Here is a 24,297-nt window from a genome sequence, read left to right as displayed (position 1 = left end):
AGAGGAATATAAATGACCTGATCGAGCTGAAAAATACAACACAAGAACTTCACAATGCAATAACAAGCATCAATAGCCAAAGAGACCAAGCAGAAGAAAGGGTATCAGAGCTTAACGACTATCTTGCTGAGTAAGGCAGACAAGAGTAGAGGAAAAAAAGAATGAAAAGGAATGATCAAAACCTCTGAGAACTGTGCGATTATGTTAAAAAATCAAACCTATGACTGATAGGAGTACCCGAAAGAGACGGAGAGAATGGAACCAAGTTGGAAAACACACTTCAGGATATCATCCAGAACCTCCTCAACCTAGCAAGACAGGCCAATGTTCAAATTCAGGAAACCCAGACAACCCCAGTAAGATACTCCATGAGAAGATCAAGCAAAAGACACATAATCATCAGATTCTCCAGGGCCAAAATGAAGGAAAAAATGTTAAGGGCAGCCAGAGAGAAAGGCCAGGTCACCTATAAAGGGAAGCCCATCAGACAGCACATCTCTTCAGAAACCATACAAGCCAGAAGAGAGTGGGGGCCAATATTTGACTTTCTTAAAATAATTTCCAACCTAGAATTTAGTATCTGGTCAAACTCAGCTTCATAAATGAAGGAGAAATAAAATGATTTTCAGACAAGCAAATGCTGAGAGAATTCATCACCACCAGGCCTGCCTTGCAAGCACTCCTGAAGGAAACAGTAAATATGGAAAGGAAAAACCATTACCAGCCACTACAAAAACACACTGAAGTACACAGACCAGTGACAATATGAGGCAACTACATAAACAAGTCTGCAAAATAACCAGCTAGTATCATGATGACAGGATCAAATTGATACATAACAATATTAACCTTAAATGTAAATGGGCTAAATGCCCCAATTAAAAGATGCAGAGTAGCAGGCTGGATAGAGTCAAGATTCATTGGTGTGCTGTATTCAAGAGACCCATCTCACATACAAAGACACACATAAACTCAATCCCATTACTGGGTATATACCCAAAGGAATATAAATCATTCTGTTACAAAGACACATGCATGTGTATGTTCATTGCAGCACTATTTACAATCACAAAGACATGGAATCAACCCAGATGCCCATCAATGATAGACTGGATAAAGAAAATGTGGTACATATACACCATGAAATACTATGCAGTCATAAAAAGGAATGGGATTATGTCCTTTGTAGGGACATGGATGGAGTTGGAAGCCATTATCCTCAGCAAACTAACAGTAACAGAAAACCAAACACTGCATGTTCTCACTTATAAGTGGGAGCTGAACAATCAAAACACATGGACACAGGAAAGGGAACCACACACACTGGAGCCTGTTGGGGGGTGGGAGGTGTGGTTGGGGGCGGTAGAGTATTAGGAAAAATAGTGAATGTATGCTGGGCTTAATACCTAGGTGATGGGTTGATAGGTGCAGTAAACCATCATGGCACATGTTTACCTATGTAACAAACCTTCAGAACTTGCACCTGTGCCCCAGAAATTAAAATTAAAAAAAAGAAAAGAAGAAGAAAGAAACTTGGAAGAATGGATCCGAGACCTTGCACCATATGCCTCATGTAATTTGATCTTGCATCAAGAAGTCACTGATCTTGACTTATGCTTCATTGAGAGCCTTACTTTATCTCACAAACATCTTTGGTAGCATCCCATACACTGCTCCTCAGTGACTGGCTGTTCTGACACCACTTAAAGCAGAAATCTGTTCATGTGCATTTGTTTTATGTGAATCACAATTTTGAAATACTTGTGACCCAGAAAAATAGATATTTTCTGTTTCAAGCCAAATGTGAGGTAGCAGTCCATTTTTCAGAATAGAAATGTGACAGTCTCAATGCTGTAGTACTTTGTCAGTTATCTGAGGCTGAGAACTACTTTTCCATTATAAATTATATTTCACATTTATATATTGAAACCAACATATTATGGAGGTAAGTGAAACCTTCTTATTAAATTTTCACATAGAACCTGGGCTTAGAAAGAATGCTTTCGCTTGCCTTGTACCAGAGGTTTGCAGAAGATATATCAAGTTGAAAAATTTTTCTGTATTACAGCACTGATATTGAAGACCATTCTTATCAAGCTATGAATTATGTAGTAATCAGATCCACTGATGACATATATTTATTTAATATATACCATAAAATCTTGGTTTTTTAGAATGTATATGCTTTCTTTTCCCAGTTATCAGAACTGAATAATCTAGTATATTCTCTTTAACTTTACATTCTAGGAAGTTCAGAGTTAAATTCCATAAAGTCTTTATTTTTAATAATTTTGAATTATTGTGTTTCATATATTTCAATTTTTCAAGCCAAACCAGTTCTCTTTGGAAGTAGATGGTTTATACTATGGATGTGTTCTGACAGCATACCTTTAATTTTCACTTACTTAGATTAAATGTAGATGAATCATATTTTTGGAACTACAGGTTTTGCCCTTTCATCCTTCACCCCCAAACCTAATATGACCTTATACAAATTATGTTTGATGGGAACCTTCAATGAGAATTATAGCAAAATATTTGTTTTCCTATTATCTTTTGAATGGCCCAATGCTAGATTTGAACTCAAGACTAAATCATTTTTGAAAAAGGAATTAGCAGTGATTTATAAAGTTACTATTTTTTTTTCAGCAAAGCTAGAGAAGATCTGCTGAAAATTCAGAAAGAGCGTGATTTTCATCGAATGCATCACAAGCGAATAGTCCAGGAAAAAAAAAAATTAATCAGTGACCTCAAAGGGTAAGCTTATATTTGTTGGTATATTTATTAAAGAGTTATTTAATACATATTAAGTAATTTGATTATGACAAAGTTTTAGACAAAGTTATTAGTTCCACATTTATTGAGCATAAGATGAATAAGTTGCGGCCCTTGCTGTCAAGGGTCTCAGAAACTATTTGTGTGTGTGAAGTGGGAGGAGTTAAGCAGAAATATACTGAAATACACTGCATTGTTGCTATGCCACCCAAGAGGTCCATCATCCCAATAAGATTGGAGTGTGAGATGACTCAAGGATTTATTTCCACAGGAATTAAATTCTCAAGTACAAGTAAGAGTAGACAGTGAGGAAGTGGGGTCAGCACAGTGCTCTTGACAGATAATACATCCTCTGCAAATGCACCAAGACATGAAAAAACATCGAATTGTATGCAAAGAGAGTACAGTGCAGCTGTGGTATTGCAGGGATAGGGGACATATCTCTAAATGACTATGAATTTAAAAGTCTTTTATAAATTATTTTGAAGGCATTATTGAGATTTACTTTCTCTCATTCTTTACCTTCCTCTCCTACAAAAACAAGTAAAGAAATTTACAATCCTTAAATAAAATTCTATTTGCTTGCTCTAGGGTAGTGCTATCCAACAGAACTTTTCGTGATGATATACTCTATATCTGTACTGTCCAATACAATAGCCCCTAACCATTTATATTTAAAAATGTACCATACTTCTTCGAATTCCTAATAAGTTTAAAGGGAATATTTTTCATATAAAATTAATCACTCTAGATTATATGTTTTTTCGTATTTCATTATTTCAGGCACCCTGGTAAAGAAGCACACATTACTTTGTAATATAGCTACACTTGTTCTATACTCAGATAGCCTTTATTTCTTCATTTAATCATTAAGAAAAACATCTCCATTTAGCAATCTGGATGAATCACTAAAGCGCATTTTATAAAGACCTAAAACAAAACTTCAGTGATGCCATCAAGTCACAAAAAAGCTGGGCATCAAGTTAATCAGTCAAACACAGTGAATACTTTGCCTGATAGCTGTGCTATTGCGTAATAAATCAGCTATAGGATAGAGTGTTTTTGATGCCAGGCAAAGTTAGGATCTGAGATCTCTTATGTCATATTTTACCCAAATACATTAATAGTGTATCCATATTTCCTTTCATTGTAAACCATTAAATGTTTACCTTACTTTTTCTGTACATTTTTCACGTAGTTTGATAATAAATTTTATAGTATTTCTTTTTTGTTTGTTTGTTTGTTGTTTTGTTTTGCTTTTTAGAGTCAGAGTCTCATTCTGTCACCCATGGTAGAATGCCATGGTGAGATTAAGGCACCCTGTAGCCTCTAACTCCTGGATTTAAGCAATCCTTCCACCTCAGCCTTCTGAGTAGCAGAGTCTACAGGTGCATGCCACCATACCCAGCTAAATTTTTTTATGTTTTAATTTTTTTGTAGCGATGTTTTTTCTTTGTTACATTCTAGTGAAATTCTATGTGTTGTTAATTCTTTTAACAGAAGATAGTCAAGCCATATCTCATGAATGAGTTAAATTCCAAAGTTAGTAAAAAAAGGGAAATTTGCCATCAATATTTTCTTTAAAATTCTTCAACCATCCACAGATTACAGTGTACATGGTTTTGTGTATACAATTCTATATCTGTGTATTTTATGTATTTAGACATATGTAATGTTTAGGGAGATTATAGTATACACAAAAGTATATATATATGTGTGTGTATATATATATACACACACATACATACATACACACACACACGAAGCTAATCAGAACGGAGGATAGAACTGTATGTACTACCTAAATTTTTATTTTTGTTACTCTTTCTGAATGTCGTATTAATACACATTAATTGTATATAAAATGCAACTGCACTTTAATACTTAATTTCTATTGCTATCATCAATGAGGTATAATGTGATATCCAAATTAATGACTTTATAAATACTGCTATGAAAATATTATAGAAAATGAAAAGCTCTGTTTCAATTATTAATGAAATAAAATATTATTCTTCTGGAGGACTTTTAGGGAATTTCTGCTTTGCGCTATGCCATTGTAAATAGTATAGAATTAGCTCTCCAACTAGTACTAAACTAGCTCCCCAAATGTAAGGAACTACAAGACTGGACAAAATACAGGAGGCAGTTTTTTTTTAAGATGGTGGAAAATTGGCAAAGCAGGATCTTGATGCTTAAGAGAAGACAAACACAAAATGAGCAGGATGATCACCCCACATATCTTCCTGAAGGTACTTTTGAGCCCACAGTTTGACCAGATATAACCCAAGCAGAGCATGGTGGTTTTCGGAGCTGAGGAGACAGAGATCAGAGTTCAGGGCTGCAGAGGTAGCTGAAACTTGCAGCATGGTGTACACAGAAGGAAGGAGGTACATGAAATGTAACTTAAGAAATATCTGTAATGGTTCTCTTCAGTCTTTGGCCATGTAACTAACTTGTGGAAGTATAAGATGAGAGAATACGAAGCCTGGCAGGAAACAGCACCTGGGAAGCTATGAGCAAGAGATTCCAGAGGTTGCACAGTGCTGGGAGATGTAGGAGTTCTGATCAGCCATAAGGGAAGGAACATCACTGAATACTCTGAACATTTACTTAATATCCTCCACAAGCCATGCCATAGAAGCAGACCTAGTTGGTCCTAGAGAAAATGCTGCTTTAGACTTTTTCTTCAAAAAGCTTAAAGGGGCCGGGCGCGGTGGCTCAAGCCTGTAATCCCAGCACTTTGGGGGGCCGAGACGGGCGGATCACGAGGTCAGGAGATCGAGACCATCCTGGCTAACATGGTGAAACCCCGTCTCTACTAAAAAAAAAAATACAAAAAACTAGCCGGGCGACGTGGCGGGCGCCTGTAGTCCCAGCTGCTTGGGAGGCTGAGGCAGGAGAATGGCGTAAACCCAGGAGGCGGAGCTTGCAGTGAGCTGAGACCCGGCCACTGCACTCCAGCCTGGGCGGCAGAGCGAGACTCCGTCTCAAAAAAAAAAAAAAAAAAAAAAAAAAAAGCTTAAAGGTATAAGCTTTGAAAAACTCAACTGATTCACTGGGAAATTAACTGTCTGTCAGAAAATAACTCTTTAAAGGAAGAAAACAAAATTCAGACAAGTGTATGTCCAACATACAATAAATAAATAAAGTTTGTATGTATTGATCTATCTATAGATATATCTAGAAGCAGGAAGACATGTCCTATAATCAGGAAAAAGCAGAAACAGACACAGAGAAAAGAGAATTACGGAATTAGCAGACAGGGACTTTAAAACAGTTATTATGAAATGCTTAGAGTTTGAAAGAAAATGGTCACTATAGGAGTGATAAACAGAATTAAACTGAAATTTGAGAACTGAAAAAAACATAATATGCAAATGAAAAGTTTACTAGTAGGTCTTAGAAGATTGGATATTGCCAGTGGAAAGATCAATGAACATGAAGACAGGAAGATGGAAAATGATCCAACTGGTGCTCAAAGAGAAAAAAGCTGAAAAGAAATGAGCAGGGACTCAAAGAAAAAAGACTGAAAAAACATAAACAGAACTTCTGGAACAATATCAAATAGTCCATCATAGGTGTATTTGAAATCCAAGAAGAGGCTGGGCATAACCTTCCCCATTCTGCTAGCTTATTCCAATTGTTAAGTATACAGATTCAAATTAGTTACTCAGGAAGACTGGAACTGATCACTGGGTGCTTACATGAACCAAATATGCTGTGAGCAGACTTTAGCCAGGACCCTACTTATTTCCTGTCCCTTATAGACTCCCATTCTAACAGGGGAGTTAGATTGATTTTGCTTTAAGTTTCTGAATTTGAATGACAAATTCTTAAAAATATCTTTCCCCAGTAAATAGCCACTCAATTAAATAGCCAGGGGTAATATGCAGAAAAATTAAGGCTATTTATAACAGTATATAATTGCTATGGTGTTATGGAGTGCTTCCTCTACTATCTGCCAGGGTAGCTCCAGCATTTCCACTTCACAGTGTTGGCTATCTTTTTCCAAGTTTCTAAGGACCACCTTAGAAATAAGTGAATCTACCTTATTCGCTGGAGTTCTTACTATAATGTTAAATCCATTGTGTGGAGGTCAAGGAATTATTGTTTATCCAGTCTTGCATTCCACCCGCCTTTAATCAAGTACCTCAAAATCCAGCCTCTGGGGGTACTTTGCTGGTTCCTGTCAGTACATGCTGACTATTTCTTGCAGCAGTTTAGATGTATAGTCTCTTTCCTCCGTAATCACACTGAGGAGAGGAGGTAGGGATACTTCCAGCGGTGGGGCCGGGGTGGGGACATCTCTTTCTTTGTGGGGAAGAGGGCTTTTCAGCATCTTGCAGCACAGCTGAAGTACTACTTCTTTGTAGGAAATGGGGGCCACCTCTGTAAGCCCATAGGGCTACAGAAATACATTCTCAGGGGCATCCTGAGAACCAGAGAAGAAGACAGGGACATTTCATACATTTCATGTAATAAAGAGTCAGTTCACCTGGAAGACATAATATTAAATATGCATTACTCTAATCTAAGAGCTTCAAAATACATGAAGCAAACTCTGATAAAATTGAAAGGAAAAATAGATATTTCCTTAGTTATACTTAGGATTTTAACACTCAGAAAGTGTAGGAAGAAATATTCATAGATGTATTTGACATCCAAGAAGAGGCTGGGGATAACCTTCCCCATTCTGCTAGCTTATTCCAATTGCCAAGTATATCAATTCCAATTATTTACTTAGGAACACTGGACTTGATCACTGGGTGGGTACATGGACCAAATATGCTGTGAGCCAGGACCCTACTTATTTCCTGGCCCTTACAGACTCCCATTCCAACAGAGGGGGACCAGATATAGCCTAAGCAGAGCATGGTGGTTTTCGGAGCTGAGGAGGCAGAGATCAGAGTTCAGGGCTATAGAGGTAGCTGGAACTTCTTGCAGCATGGAGTACGCAGAAGGAAGGAGGTATGTGAAATGTAAGAAATATCTGCAATAGTCCTTTTCAATCTTTGGCCTCATAACTAACTTGTGGAAGTATAGGATGAGAGAACACAAAGCCTGGCAGGAAACAGCGCCTGGGAAGCTCTGAGCAAAATAGAGATTCCAGAAGTTGTGTGGAAGAATGCTGTCAATCAACTGAGCATAGTTAACATTTCTTGACTTCTACTTTGCTCTTTCCAGTTCACATGGAATTGTCACTAAAATAGATCATATACTGAGCCGTAAAACAAGTCTTCATACATTTCAAAGGATTGATGTCATACAAAGAATGTTTTCTGACCAAAATCAAATTAAATTAGAAATCAATTTTTAAAAATCTCAGGGGGTTTCTCAAATATTTGGAAATTAAGTAGTATACTTTAAATAATCCATGAGGCAAAGAAAGAAATTAGAGAATATTTTGAACTGAATGATTAAAAATGCAGCATATTGAAATGCAGCCAATGCAGCTTAAATTGAAATTGATGGCTTTAAATGCTTATTTTAGAAAATAAAGTTTTAAAACCAATGATGTCATCTTAGAAGCTTAAAAAGAGCAAACTACAACCAAGAAACATGAAGAAATGAAAAATAAGAGCTGAAATCAATAAAATAGCAAATGGACAAACAAAAAATCAACAAAGTTAGATGTTGGTTAATGGAAAATATAATAAAGCTGACAAATTTGATAATAAGATGGATAAATTCTCATTAGACTGATATCACCAGAGGTTGGCAAGAACGTAGAGTAACCAGGACTGTCATATAGGGTTGCTGGAAGTATAAATTACAACCCAGCAATTAAACTCCTGGGTATTTATCTAAAATAAATGAAGATACATGATCAAAAAATCTTACATGACTTATATAAGAATGTTTAAAGAGGCCTTATTCATGATAGCCCAAACTAAAATCCACTCAGGTTTTCATCAGCAAAATATTGGATAAACACATTTACATACAAGGGGATACTACTCACAGTAAAGAGGAGTGAAGTATTGCGATGTAAAGTAATAGGAATAATCTAAAGAAACATTATGCTGAATGAAATAAACTAGTTAAAAAAGAGAACATGTTATATGTTACCAAATACATGAAGTTCTAGAATTTTCTGGGGTGTTAGACATGTTTCATATTTTGATAATGTGTACTACTTGGATGTGCGTTTCTCAAAACTCTGAACAGTAACGTTTAAGAGCTGTATGTTTTATCCACGTAAATTACACTTCAGTAAAAAGATTTTGAGGTCATTTTCAAATAAAACAGATTTTTAAAGATATTTATATTATATACTAGGCTGAACTATTCCTTCTGTTTAGATATCAAAATGTTTTTATACTTAATTTTTAAAATAGAAGATTAGCCAAACTTGTTTTGAAGACTATCCTTTAGTTTATTTTGATGTGAATGACACTCCATGTTTAACCATCTATTATTTGTGGCCCTTGTCTTTCTGACAGTTATTTCCAAATTAACAAAAATTTCATGGGTAGCAGCAATATTCTGAGTACATACTTGGACACAGCAAAAGGTGCTAGTAGGAAATAGAGAACTAATTGAGACATGTGATTTGCTCCCTTACTGCACCCTCCACCCTCCAGTTGCAGTGAATTTGTGTGCTTTTTGTGCTTTGTGGCTGTAGTGTGTTAACCTTTATGAGGTTATTCATTTTTATTTCACAGCAAAAAGAAAAAGTAAAAAAGGTTTCAATGTTAGATGGAAATTACTGATTTAACTCAATAACCCCTTAAGATACTATTGACGTTTTATTTTTTATAGGTTGAAGTTACATTATGCGTCTTATGAACCAACTATAAGGGTGTTACATGAGAAACACCACACTTTACTGAAGGAGAAAATGCTGACCTCCTTGGAAAGAGACAAAGTAGTTGAGCAGGTAAAGATACAGTCAAAGCTAACTTAAAATGATCTTTTAATCATTTTTTAAAAAATAATACAAATAGAAATACTGGTTTTGTTTCTGAGATTAATTTTAAAGCATTTTCAGCCAACTTTCATGTAAAAGAGATCCATTTGGAAACATTCAGAAAAAGTATTTATCCATTTAACTACATATAAAGATTATCATAAAATTAGGCCAGGGGCGGTGGCTCATGCCTGTAATCCCAGCACTTTGGGAGACCAAGGTAGGTGGATCACTTGAGGTCAGGAGTTTAAGACCAGCCTGGCCAATATGGTGAAACCCTGTCTCTACTAAAAATACCAAAGAAAAAAAAATAGCTGGGTGTGGTGGCACAGGCCTGTAATCCCAGCTACTCGGGAGACTGAGGCACGAGAATAGTTTGAACCTGGGAGGCGGAGGTTGCAGTGAACCGAGATGGCTCCATACCACTGCACTCCAGCCTAGGCAACAGAGTGAGACAGTGTCTCAAAAAAATTAAATTAAATATCGTTTAATTGAGACATAAATTTATAGCAGATTATTAAATTGTAGTTTGAAGAAAAAACAGCCATTGTGGTCAAACTTGGGTTTAAATATCAGCTTTGACAGCTATAAACATTAACCTTAGGAGAGTTATTTAAACAAATTGGAGCTCAGATTTCTCATATATAAAATGTAGCTGCAAAGACCAAAGACTTTACCTTTTAAGATTGCTGTGAAACTTATATATTTTAATAAATAAAAAATCCCTCCTAGGTACTGACTCAAGTCTTTTGTAATTTTTGCTGATGGGTGACATCCTTTTAGGGTTTTTGTATAGGCCTAGACCTAGGGTATTGGGTGAGATACCTTTGGCATAAAAATTTAAGAAAAAGAAACGAAATGTTTATATGCCACTTTAAAACCATTTAACAGTTTTTTTAGAATGTGTAAAGCTGCAACTACGCTTAACATTCTATTATTGTTTTCTGGAGATTTTCATTTTTGGCCAAACTTTCAGAAGCTACAAAAGCTTACATGATGATAATACTCGTTCAAATAATTTTATTGTTAAGATGCTTTAATCAAGTTTATTTTGTCTTTTGAGTGAAATTCTTAGCAATGAAAATGCAAAACATCATTGTCTTGATGCCCCTTGTGCTTGAATTTAATTTTGTGTTTTGAATGTTTGAATTTTAAGTAATATTGAATACAATGATCATATGAATTGGCTGTGTCCCCATCCAAAGCTCACCTTGAATTGTAATAATCCCCACGTGTCAAGGGCGGGACCAGGTGGAGGTAACTGAATCATGGAGATGGTTTCTCCCATGCTGTTCTCATGATAGTGAGTCTCACGAGATCTAATGGTTGTATAAGCGTCTGGCATTTCTTTTGCTTGCACTCATTCTCTTTCCTGCTGCCCTGTGAAGAGGTGTCTTCTACTGTGATTGTAAATTTCCTGAGGACTCCCCAGCCATGTGGAACTTGAGCCAATTAAACCTCTATTCTTTATAAAATATCCAGTCTCGAGTATTTCCTCATAGTGGTGTGAGAATGAACTAATACAAATGAGTTTAACAATTATTTAAATTTTATGGCATTATAATCAAACCTTCAGAATTTCATACCCTTGCTTCTTTTCATCTAATCTGTCTTCCCCAGTCTCCTAACAAAAGGCTTTATTCTATATCCTGAAGTATTAGGAGCTAGATTCAGATCTCTTCCTATTTCCTATTCCAGACGGGCCATGCTTAAATTTTTGCTACCCATCTTACTGTCTTTAGTCCTCCTGGTCTCATGCTTATCTCCTATATACCATGTACAATATTTGTGTTTCAAGTTGCTCCTCGATGGTTTAGTGGAAAGAGCTAAGGACTAGGAATGGCTGGTATGAATTCCAGTTGTGTTATAAAACAGCCAAGTGAGGATTCACATTATTTAAATATGTCTTTTTACTCACTTCTTAAATAGGGATAAATTATTTGCCTTATGATTGATATGTGTATAAGATTAAAACATGTTTAAAAAGTTACAATCATTTGATCTATGAGTTAAAGTTGAATTTTACATACTACTGTTCAGATTTGCAAAGAAATATATCTTTATTATCTGCAACCGGTTTTGTCTTTGAACTCCTACTCCTGCTGAAGACAAAAGAAAAGATAACCTGCATATTAAAGACTATTCCAGTCTTTCTGAGTTAAACCAGTGTCTTTGGGTTTAACACAGGGTGTTTGAATATTATATTAACTGAATGTTTAGCTAAAACATAGTTATTAGTGCTCATTTTCTTCCTTCAAATGGCATGCCCTTTTTATTCTTCCCCAGATGGTTCCTAGTAAAAAAGTTACTTATCTATCCATATAGTTTAAAGTCTACAGGCTATATTCACTCTCCAGTGTACTGTGACTTGTTTGATTAGGTTGGTGGTGTCCAGGTACATGATAGCTGGATAGTTCTGGATAGCTCCTAGATAGTTCCAGGGTAGTTCTTTTGTATGTGAACCCAACACACCTTGCTAAATCCATGGCCTCTGCCACAATATCTGTGAACTCCTTTATATCTGTGACCTCATTATCCTAACCCTAGTTTTTCTTCTGCTCTAGTACATCAAATATTAACATTTCCGTGTATCCCACTGAGGTGGTTGAGGCTTCTGATTTCTCTATATTGCAAATACAAGCCATGAGCAATTTGGAAACCAGTTAGGGTCCATCTACACAGATATGCCTTTCTCAGTCCATTTTCAACATCACCTGGAGAGTAGTATGTTTTTCTAGCACAATGTAAAATATGAAGGAGTCTTTAAGGGGTTGTCAATTTTCCTAGGCTATTGCCTGAAAAACTAAGAGCAAGTGTACTTAAATTCCTGGAGTATCTCTGGACTATCTGGCTTTATTTGCCCTTCATTTCCAACTGGCCCCTCTTGCATTTTTCACTTGGTAGATAAACCAGGACTCATGTCTGACCTATTGTTACCTTGTCCCTCAGGCATCTTGTCCATTACTCAGGCACAGAACTCTTTTCACTTCTTTGTTCTGTTGTATGAAATATCTCCCTGTCTTCTTTTATGTTACAGGATGTTCTATGTCCTCATTTGTTCCAGCAATCCTGATTTACACCTATTTGCACAGGGTAATTTTTAATAAATTTAACTTTCACCCTAAAAATATCCCAATTTGGAAAATCTTTATTAATGGGAAAAATATTTTTTTTAAACTTTAAGTTCTAGGGTACATGTACACAACGTACAGGTTTGTTACATAGGTATACATGTGCCACATTGGTTTGCTACACCCATCAACTCATCATTTTCATTAGGTATTTCTTTTAATGCTATCCCTCTCCCATCCCCACATCCCGTGACAGGCCCCGGTGTGTGATGCTCCCTGCCCTGTGTCCATGTGTTCTCATTTTTCAATTCCCAAATATGAGTGAGAACATGTGGTGTTTGGTTATCTGTCTCTGTGATAGTTTGCTGAGCATGATGGTTTCCACCTTCATCCATGTTCATGTCAAAGGACATGAACTCATCCTTTTTTATGGCAGCATAGTATTCCATGATGTATATGTGCCACACTTTCTTAATCCAGTCTATCATCGATGGACGTTTGGGTTGGTTCCAAGTCTTTGCTGTTGTAAATAGTGCTGCAATAAACATACATGTGCATGTGTCTTCATTGTTGCATCATTTATAATCCTTTGGGTATGTACCCTGTAATGGAATCACTGGGTCAAATGATATTTCTGGTTCTAGATCCTTGAGGAATCACCACACTGTCTTCCACAATGGTTGGACTAATTTACACTTCCAACAGTATAAAAGCGCTCCTATTTCTCCACATCCTCTCCAGCATCTGTTGTTTCCTCACTTTTTAATGATCACAGTTCTAATTGGCATGAGATGGTATCTTATTGTGGTTTTGATTTCCATTTCTCTGATCACCAGTGATGATGATCACTTTTTCATGTTTCTGTTGGCTGCTTTATGCCTTCTTTTGAGAAGTGTCTGTTCATATATTTTACCCACCTTTTGATGAGGTAGTTTGTTTTTTTCTTGTAAATTTGTTGAAGTTATTTGTAGATTCTGGATATTAGCCCTTTGTCAGATGAGTAGATTGCAAAAATTTTCTCCCATTCTGTAGGTTGCCTGTTCACTCTGATGGTAGTTTCTTTTGCTGTGCAGAAGCTCTTTAGTTTAATTAAATCCCATTTGTCTATTTTGGCTTTTGTTGTCATTATTTTTGGTGTTTTAGTCATGAAGTCTTTGCCCATGCCTATATCCTAAATGGTATTGCCTAGGTTTTCTTCTTGGGTTTTATGGTTTTAGGCTTACATTTAAGTCTTTAATCCATGTTGAATTAATTTTTGTATAAGGCGTAAGGGAGGGATCCAGTTTCGGCTTTCTACATGTGGCTAGCCAGTTTTCCCAGTACCATTTATCAAATAGGGAATACTTTCCCCATTTCTTGCTTTTGTCAGGTTTGTCAAAGATCAGATGGTTGTAGATGTGTAGTGCTATTTCTGAGGCCTCTGTTCTGTTCCATTGGTCTATATATCTGTTTTGTTACCGGTACCATGCTGTTTTGGTTACTGTAGCCTTGTAGCATAGTTTGAAGTCAGGGAGCCTGATGCCACCAGCTTTGTTCTTTTTGCTTAGGATTGTCTTGGCTATGCAGGCTCTTTTTTGGTTCTATATGAACTTTAAAGTAGTTTTTTCTAATTTTGTGAAGAAACTCATTGGTAGCTCAATGAGGATGGCATTGAATCTATAAATTACCTTGGGCAGTATGGTCATTTTCAAGATGTTGATTCTTCCTATCCATGAGCATGGAATGTTCTTCCATTTGTTTGTGTCTTTTATTTCATGTTTTATTTCACTGAGCGGTGGTTTGTAGTTCTCCTTGAAGATGTCGTTCACATCCTTTGTAAGCTGGATTCCTAGGTATTTTATTCTCTTTATAGCAATTGTGAATGGGAGTTCACTCATGATTTGGCCTTCTGTCTGTTATTGGTATACAGGAATGCTTGTGATTTTTGCACATTGATTTTGTATCTTGAGACTTTGCTGAAGTTGCTTATCAGCTTAAGGAGATTTTGGGCTGAGATAATGGGGTTTTCTAAATATACAATCATGTCATCTGCACACAGGGAAAATTTGACTTCCTCTTTTTCTAATCGAATACCCTTTATTTCTTTCTCTTGCCTGATTTCCCTGGCCAAAACTTCCAACACTATGTTGAATAGGAGTGGTGAGAGAGGGCATCGTTGTCTTGTGCTAGTTTTCAAATGTAATGCTTCCAGTTTTTTGCCTATTCAGTATGATATTGGCTGTGGGTTTGTCATAAATAGGTCTTATTATTTTGAGATACGTTCCATCAATACCTAGTTTATTGAGAGATTTTAGCAAGAAGGGCTGTTGAATTTTGCCAAAGGCCTTTTCTGCATCTATCGAGATAATCATGTGATTTTTGTTGTTGGTTCTGTTTATATGATGGATTACGTTTATTGATTTGCATATGCCTTGCATCCCAGGAATGAAGCTGACATCATCGTGGTGGATAAGCTTTTTGATGTGCTACTGGATTTGGTTTGCCAGTATTTTATTGAGGATTTTTGCATCGATGTTCATCAGGGATATTGGTCTAAAATTCTCTTTTTTTGTTGTGTCTCTGCCAGGCTTTGGTATCAGGATGATGCTGGCCTCATGCAATGAATTAGGGAGGATTCCTTCTTTTTCTATTGATTGGAATAGTTTCTGAATGAATGGTAGCATCTCCTCTTTTACCTCTGGTAGAATTCGGCTGTGAATCCGTCTGGTCCTGGACTTTTTTTGGTTGGTAGGCTCTTAATTATTGCCTAAATTTCAGAGCCTGTGATTGGTCTATTCAGAGATTCAACCTCTTCTTGGCTTAGTCTTGGGAGAGTGTATTTATCCAGGAATTTATCTATTTATTCTAAATTTTCTAGTTTATTTGCGTAGATGTGTTTATAGTATTCTCTGATGATAGTTTGTATTTCTGTGGGATCAGTGGTGATATCCCCTTTATCATTTTTTTATTGTATCTATTTGATTCTTCTCTCTTTTATTCTTTATTAGTCTTGCTAGCAGACTATCAGTTTTGTTGATCTTTCAAAAAACCAGCTCCTGGATTCTTTGATTTTTTGAAGGTTTTTTTTTGTGTCTCTATCTCCTTCAGTTCTGCTGTGATCTTAGTTATTTCTTGCCTTCTGCTAGCTTTTGAATTTGTTTGCTCTTGCTTCTCTAGTTCTTTTAATTGTGATGTTAGGGTGTCAATTTTAGATCTTTCCTACTTTCTCTTGTGGACATTTAGTGCTATAAATTTCCCTCTACACACTGCTTTAAATGTGTTCCCGAGATTCTGGTATGTTGTGTCTTTGTTCTCATTGATTTCAAAGAACATCTTCATTTCTGCCTTAATTTCGTTATTTACCCAGTAGTCATTCAGGAGCAGGTTATTCAGTTTCCATGTAGTTGTGTGGTTTTGAGTGAGTTTCTTAATCCTGAGTTCTAATTTGATTGCACTGTGGTCTGTGGTCTGAGAGACAGTTTGTTGTGATTTCTGTTCTTTTACATTTGCTGAAGAGTGCTTTACTACCAATTATATGGCCAATTTTAGAATAATTTTGATGTGGTGATGGGCAGAATGTATATTCTGTTGATTTGGGGTAGAGAGTTCTGTAGATGTCTATTAGGTCTGCTTGGTGAAGAGCTGAGTTCAAGTCCTGGATATCCTTGTTAACCTTCTGTCTCATTGATCTGTCTAATATTGACAGTAGGATGTTAAATCTCCCATTATTATTGTGTGGGAGTCTAAGTCTCTTTATAGGTCTCTAAGGACTTCCTTTATGAATCTGGGTGCTCTTGTATTGGGTGCATATTTAGGATAGTTGACTCTTCTTGTTGAATTGATCCCTTTACCATTATGTAATGGCCTTCTTTGTTTCTTTTGATCTTTGTTGGTTTTAAAGTTGTTTTATCAGAGACTAGGATTGCAACCTCTGCTTTTTTTGCTTTCCCTTTGCTTGGTAGCTCTTCCTCCATCCTTTTATTTTGAGCCTATATGTGTCCCTGCACATGAGATGGGCCTCCTGAATACAGCACACTGATGGGTCTTGACTCTTTATCCAATTTGCCAGTCTGTGTCTTTTAATTGGGGCATTTAGCCCATTTGCATTTAAGGTTAATATTGTTATGTATGAATTTGATCCTTCCATTATGATGTTCAGTGGTTATTTTGCCCATTAATTGATGCGGTTTCTTCATAGCATCGATGGTCTTTACAATTTGGCATGTTTTTGCAGTGACTGGTACCAGTTGTTCCTTTCCATGTTTAGTGCTTCCTTCAGGAGCTCTTGTAAGGCAGGCCTGGTGGTGACAAAATCTCTCAGCATTTGCTTGTCTGAAAAGGATTTTATTTCTCCTCCACTTATGAAGCTTAGTTTGGCTGGATATGAAATTCTGGGTTGAAAATTCTTTCCTTTAAGTATGTTGAATATTGGCCCCCACTCTCTTCTGGCTTGTAGAATTTCTGCCGAGAGATCTGCTGTTAGTCTGATGAGCTTCCGTTTGTATGTAACCTGACCTTTCTCTCTGGCTGCCCTTAACATTTTTCCTTCATTTCAACCTTGGAGAATCTGACGATTATGTGTCTTGGGGTTGCTCTTCTCGAGGAGTACCTTTGTGTTGTTCTCTGTATTTCCTGAATTTGAATGCTGGCGTGCCTTTCTAGGTTGGGTAAGTTCTCCTGGATAATATCCTGAAGAGTGTTTTCTAACTTGGTTCCATTCTCTCTGTCACTTTCAGGTACACCAATCAAATGTAGATTTGATCTTTTCACATAATCCCATATTTCTTGGCGGCTTTGTTCATTTCTTTTTACTCTTTTTTCTGTAATGTTGTCTCTCACTTTATTTCATTAAGTTGATCTTCAATCACTGATATCCTTTCTTCCACTTGATTGAGTTGGCTACTAAAGCTTGTGCATGCATCACAAAGTTTTTGTGCTGTGATTTTTAGCTTCATCAGGTAATTTAAGGTCTTCTCTGTACTGTTTATTCTAGTTAGCCATTCGTCTAACCTTTTCTCAAGGTTTTTAGCTTCCTTGCGATGGGTTAGACCATGCTCCTTTAGCTCGGAGAAGTTTGTTATTACTGACCTTCTGAAGCCTACTTCTGTCAACTCATCAAAGTCATTCTCCATCCAGTTTTGTTTCATTGCTGGTGAGGAGCTGTGATCCTTTGGAGGAGAAGAGGCACTTGGGTTTTTAGAATTTTCAGCTTTTCTGCTCTGATTTCTCCCATCTTTGTGGTTTTATCTATGTTTGGTCTTTGATGTTAGTGACCTACAGATGGGTTTTGGTGTGGGTGTCCTTTTTTTTGAAGTTGATTCTATTTCTTTTGTTAGTTTTCCTTTTAACAGTCAGGACCCTTTGCTGCAGGTCTGTTGGGGTTTGCTGGAGGTCCACTCCAGACCCTGTTTGTCTGGGTATCACCAGCAGAGGCTGCAGAATAGCAAATATTGCAGAACAGCAAATATTGGTGCCTGCTCCTTCTTTGAGAAGCTTTGTCCCAGAGGGGCACCTGCCTGTATAGGTGTCAGTCGACCCCTACTGGGAGGTGTCTCCCAGTCAGGCTACATGGGGATCAGGGACCCTCTTGAGGAGGCAGTCTGTTCATTCTCAGAGCTTGAACACCATGATGGGAGAACCACTGCTCTCTTCAGAGATGTCAGACATGGGAGTTTAAGTCTGCAGAAGTTTCTGCTGCCTTTTGTTCAGCTACGCCCTGCCCCCAGAGGTGGAGTCTATAGAAGCAGTAGGTCTTGCTGAGCTGTGGTGGGCTCTGCCCAGTTTGAGCTTCCCAGCTGCTTTGTTTACCTACTAAAGCCTCAGCAATGGTGGAGTCCCCTCCTCCCGGTAGACTGCAGCCTCGCAGGTCAATCTCAGACTACTACGCTAGCAGTGAGCAAGGCTCCATGGACATCGGATCTGCCAAGCCAGGCACGGGAGAAAATCTACTGGTCTGCCTGTTGCTAAGACCATGGGAAAAGTGCAGTATTTGGGCAGAAGTGTCTCGTTTTTCCAGGTACACTCTGTAACGACTTCCCTTGGCTAGGAAAGGGAAATCCCCCGACCCCTTGCACTTCCTGGGTGAGGCAACACCCTGCCCTGTTTCACCTCACCTTCTGTGGGGTGTACCCACTGTCCAACCACTCCTAATGAGATGAACCAGCATCTCAGTTGGAAATGCAGAAATCTGTCTTCTTTGTTGATCACAATGGGAGCTGCAGACTGGAGCTGTTCCTATTCAGCCATCTTGGAAGTGACCTTAGTTGGAAAATTCTAAAGAGCAAATTTCTTGATATCTAATATGGGACAGTTAGTTCCACTCTTAACATAACGTTGAAAAAAAGAAATAAAACAGAGCAGTTAGGATTTATAAATAGCTTTTCTCCCCAAATCTGCTGTTCAAGGTGGTAGATTCACTACAATTTGAGAAAGTCAAATTTAAATAGGAGATGCTATTGCTGCCACTGGGCTGTCACCGCAAGTTTTACCATGGACAATGCTAATACTGAATGCTTGATACTCTTTCTGAATTTTGTTATGCTTGTCAATGGAAACTGGATGTGGCAGCCACCATTCTCAGGATAAATTCCAAACTCTACATTGTTCCTTGTATCAGTAGACATTGTTCAGAATCCAAAATGGGTACACAGGATTGATGGAGCCAATGCAAGTCCTGGTTATAGGAAAGGCTGTGTAAATATTTGATATCTATTGCAAAAGGCGGAAGACTCATAATTCTCTAAACTCAAATTGCTAAGTGGCCAAAGTGACTGTCAAATATCCCTTATACAAGGCTAAACCAAGGCTTAATTAACCTACTCTCAAAATTAGGGCACGGAATATAGTCCTAGTCCTGTCAGCTCTCCAGGTGTGTCCTTGTGGAACAAGCCAAGGTTACCACTTAATGAATGGAAATTGTTTGTGTACCCTTCATACAAAGAATGATTTATGGCCAACCAATCCTTTCCTTCTGTTGTAGCATACTAATCAGCTATACCGTGAGTGTACAGGCACAGATTAGCCTTTTAAATTGAACATATTAGTAGTGTGTCATGAAGCTATAGAATGAATTTATTCAAAATATGTGTACAGAGAAAATATCTTAAAATATATGAAATGTTTCTCTATAATCTTTAGAAGATGTATTACTTTTGCGCTTATCTTTTGAATATTTCTTTATTTCAACGTTTGATGCAGTTATGCTTTGAGAATTCATTTCCAACCAAACTTTAGGATGTGAGTTAAAAGCAGTAAGAAGCATCTTATGTTTTCTACCTGGATTCCTGATTGTTACTTCCTTAAAAACCTTATCTTAATGAGCATTAAACCTATACCTTGCATAAAGAAGGATTGTATAATAATTTAAAATTTTTGAATATTAGCTAGTTTGTATATGAAAGAGTGAAAACACACTGTGGGATGAGGAAAATCCAATAGGAAATACATGTTTTCAAATTTCCTTAGTAGATAATAGACAGTGAATCAACATTTATTTAAAATGTAATGAAAAACCTGTAACTTTGTTTGTAGTTTTATGAAATTATTGAAAATAGTGTTCAAAATTTTGAATTAGAACTCTATGACCCCCAAAAATGGTGAAATAGAAATGATTTGTAAGTATGTATGTATACTAAATTATCTTTTATCTTTTTTGGATCATGAGATTCTAAGTCTGAATATGTGTGTGTGTGTGTGTGTATACACACTAAAAACTAAATCTAAATATGTATATTTTAGGTCTGTCTGCTTGGAGGGTCTAGAAGTTGTGACACTCCACCAGCAATGAGCATATCCAGTGTTAAGATCTTGATTTCTAATATCACTCTTTAATAAAAGGAAAGGAAACCAGCATACTTTGGAAAAGTATCTGATTCTAGAGCTGGGCAGAGAAAATACTAGATGGGCGTGGAGCACTTGAAGCATTATCTTGTGCTAGAAAGGAAGGAAATTCTCAAAAAGTAGAACAGAAAAGAAAAAAAACAACAACATAATAATGGGGTATGTCAAGTTATGACAAAGGAACTGTAGTGGGCACCTGCAGAGGTCAGTGGATCCCCAACCAGATTTGATTTGGATATTCAGACTGATAACACCACACACACACACACACACACACACAGAGGCTATGAATGAATTCACTACTTGTGTAATTGAATTTGCTAAGGGGAGCTGCACATTACCTCCCAAACATTTCTGAAATAGCTTGAGAGAGCAAGGAAGGGAGACTGGCTTGGGGGTTTTTATTGCAGTTGGAGATTAGGGCCAGGGTAAGATTTCTTATATGTGAGGTGAGGCTTGACTCATTTGAATCTCCCATCAGTACCACACAAGGGAATACCCAGGCATTCTTATCCGGTTGCCCAGATGTTGGGCACAAGGGAAGAGTGAGGAGGTAAAGCTTAAAGGCTGTTGACACTCAAACATCAAACAATAGAGTCAGGTTTGTCATTATAGGAATCCAACCTGAAGGAGCTTCCAGTGATCAAACCTTCTGAAACAATTTGAGCAACAAAATAATGTAGTGTTGGATTATAACCCAAAATGTAAAATAAATATCTTTGATTCCTTAATGGTATAAATAAATGATTAGTAAAAACATGTGAGAGAGTAAACAAATCTCTGCAGAAGAATCCCAAGTAATATATGTTGATAATCCTTCCCTCAAGTAGGTGGAGCTTAACAACTCAGCTGTTAAATGTTGGCTGCACTTAGTAAGTAATGACTTGCAACCAGAAATGCAATGGAAATAGGGAAGAAAGTAACTTTACAGTGGGGAAACCTGGCAGACTTCTCATCATGTGATCAAAGGATCAAGGTTAACATCATCAGTTTTAAGTAATGTTGATAGCATGTACTTATGATGTAATATGCTAATAATAATGGCACTCCCCTGTGGTCTTCCTCTTGCAAATACATTACTTTAGTCTAACCGTGGGAAAAATATCAGGCAACCTCAAATCTAGGGCTATTCTGTAAAATACTGTCAGACTAATGTTCCCCAAAATTGTCAAGGACATTAAAATCAGGGAAAATCTGTGTATTAGTCCATTTTGTATTGGTGTAAAGGAATACCCGAGACTGGGTAATTTATAAGGAAAAGAAGTTTATTTGGTGCATGGTTCTGCAGGCTGTACAAGAAGTATAGCACCAGCATCTGCTTCTGGTGAGGGCTTCCAGAAGCTTTTACTCACAGCGGAAGGTGAATGGGGAGCAAGTATGTCACATGGCGAGAGAGGAGGGAGGTCCCAGACTCTTTGAAACAACCAGATTTCCCATGAACAGTGGGAAGGGTCATAGACCAATCATGAGAGATCTGTCCCCATGACCCAAACACTTTCCCCTAGGCCCCACCTCCAACATTGGGGATCGCATTTCAACAAGAGATTTGGAGAGGACAAATATCCAAACTATATCAGACTGAGAAACTGTCTCAGTCCAGAGGAGGCTAAGGAGACCTAAAAACTAGTTGTAAGGTGGTATTCTGGATGTGATTTTGAAACATAAAAAGGATATTATGTAAAAATTAATAAAACTAAAACTATGGTCTGTAGTTCATAATAATGTATCAATATTGGTTCATTATTTGTGAAAAATATATCATTACAATGTATGATGTTAATGGGGGAAAAGGGCATGGGACAAAACAGGAATTCTCAGTACTACATTAGCAACTCTTCTGTTAATCTTACGCTATTCTAAATAAAAAGTTTATTTTTGAAATTTATAATTCTTTTGGCTTCTAGGAATAGATAGTAATATTTTACTTTTTTTTAACCTAGGCATTTTGTGAGCACTCATCTATAGATTATAATTAATAAATTGCTATTTTCTATTAATAAAGAAATATTACTATCCAGTGATAGTAGAAAAAAGTATATATCTGTATGTAATTGAACAGATGGTATTTTGTATTGGTATAATCATATACAATGCAAGATGAAATAGCTTTTTAAGGTCAAATTTGAAATTTAAGTCTGTTTTTCAGGAATACAGGTAAATCATGACACCAAGCTAACGAATGTTCTTAATTATAAGACATGTTTAATAAAATAGAGAATATATGTGGGTGGAAAATGAGCTAAGAGTTTGGGGAATAAAAACAACTTCTTCATATTTTACTTTACAAGTGATAATTGCCTTATATTTTATAAATATAAAGGTGATAGTCATTGTGAAACAATTTGAACAGAAGAAAAACCACTCTCAAAATAAAGAATTGAATAGTTATTAAAGTGTACAATGAGTATTCTTAATTCAGGAAACTATGCTGTGAAATAAATGTTTCAGATGCTTACCTAACATAAATGATTAATAATTAGCTGGTGGAATTATATTTTAACTTAAAAATATGTTTTTCTTTTGTTAAAATTTATGTTTTATTAAAAAATAGGTATAAATTTAAAAAAGATTAATATTTTTTATATTTTACAATGGATATTTAAATACTGTTTTATGTAACGTTTTTAAAAGTCATTTAGTGTATAACTTCATTTCTTTGAATTTTATTTTTTAGATTTCTGGACTTCAAGAAATATTGAAGAACATGGAAATAGGACATAGTTACCATGCTCGTGAAATGAAAGGTAAATGTAAAATGTGATAAAGCTCTAATTTAATATAGTTTGGTGATTTCTCAACCTTATCAGTGATTAATATTCTAGAGATATTTAAAAGTGAGTAAGTGGTGGCTATTTCACAAATTAAAATTTTAATAAAAAGATTAAGAAGAAATATAGATATACTGTATGGATTAATTATAGAGAAAAACAAGTCAACTGTAATGGAAGGACTTCTGTTTCTGGTCATTATACCTGGTACCAGACTAGCCTTCTCTGTGTAAATAACTCTAAAGCTAAGCTGTAAGATCGGACAACTCCTTTTAGGCAATAGAAAACAGACAGCTCAAGTAACAGAAGGCACTTGACAGAAGAAAACTTAAGTGAGCTCTGCCATCACCATGGCTTTGGGTCTGTGGAAAGTTCCAAACTGAGCTTCATGGAGATGGATGCCAATAAAAGCATGGCAATCCTGGTAATTGGAAATATCAGAGACCCTAGTTCATAGCTTTTGAAGCCACTAGAATCTGTAGGGAAGGACACCAGAGAAGAGAGCTGCAATGAGGGGTGACTCAGTTTGTGAGGGAGTTTACTATGAGTCCTTAGCTGAGGCTGCAATACATATACATATCAACACTACCTGAGACTTACAAGAGAGATACAATTATATAGGACCAAGAGGAGGCCAGAGATTCTAGAAGTTAAGCAGTGATGGGAGACATTGCACATCTGGGCATGCCTGGGTGGAAAGACCTCTTTCACACTTTGTTAGCAACACATTAACATTCAGCATCCCATATCCACCTTATAAATCAGGAACAAAGCTTACACAGCATTCTTAGAGAGGACACAGAATTTGGAGTTTGAGTCTTGCCAAGTTATAGGGCCTTGAGAAACATTTAGGGCTTTCCATGGATCCACCCTTACGAAGCATAAAATTAAGCCTAGGATTTTAGAGTCATCAGCCAAAAATGGAACTGCCTTCTAGAACAAAAAATGACAT

At 36.7% G+C, this 24,297-nt stretch overlaps 1 protein-coding gene across 3 annotated transcripts in view; it reads left to right on the top strand.

The window, feature by feature from the left end:
• SPAG16 (sperm associated antigen 16) overlaps window positions 1–24,297 on the top strand; it is a 1,188,211-nt gene that overhangs the window by 54,300 nt on the left and 1,109,614 nt on the right. For all 3 annotated transcript variants that reach the window (XM_033230389.1, XM_033230390.1, XM_033230388.1), the window contains 3 exons: window positions 2,650–2,757; window positions 9,541–9,658; window positions 23,252–23,321. In XM_033230389.1, the coding sequence (XP_033086280.1) occupies window positions 2,650–2,757; window positions 9,541–9,658; window positions 23,252–23,321 (296 nt within the window). The remainder of the gene's footprint in view (window positions 1–2,649; window positions 2,758–9,540; window positions 9,659–23,251; window positions 23,322–24,297) is intronic.

The sequence above is a fragment of the Trachypithecus francoisi genome, unplaced genomic scaffold (assembly GCF_009764315.1).
Source record: "Trachypithecus francoisi isolate TF-2019V2 unplaced genomic scaffold, Tfra_2.0 Lachesis_group13, whole genome shotgun sequence".
Taxonomy (NCBI): Eukaryota; Metazoa; Chordata; class Mammalia; order Primates; family Cercopithecidae; genus Trachypithecus; species Trachypithecus francoisi.
The sequence above is the reverse complement of the archived record's forward strand: the minus strand, read 5'-3'. Positions and strand labels throughout refer to the sequence as shown.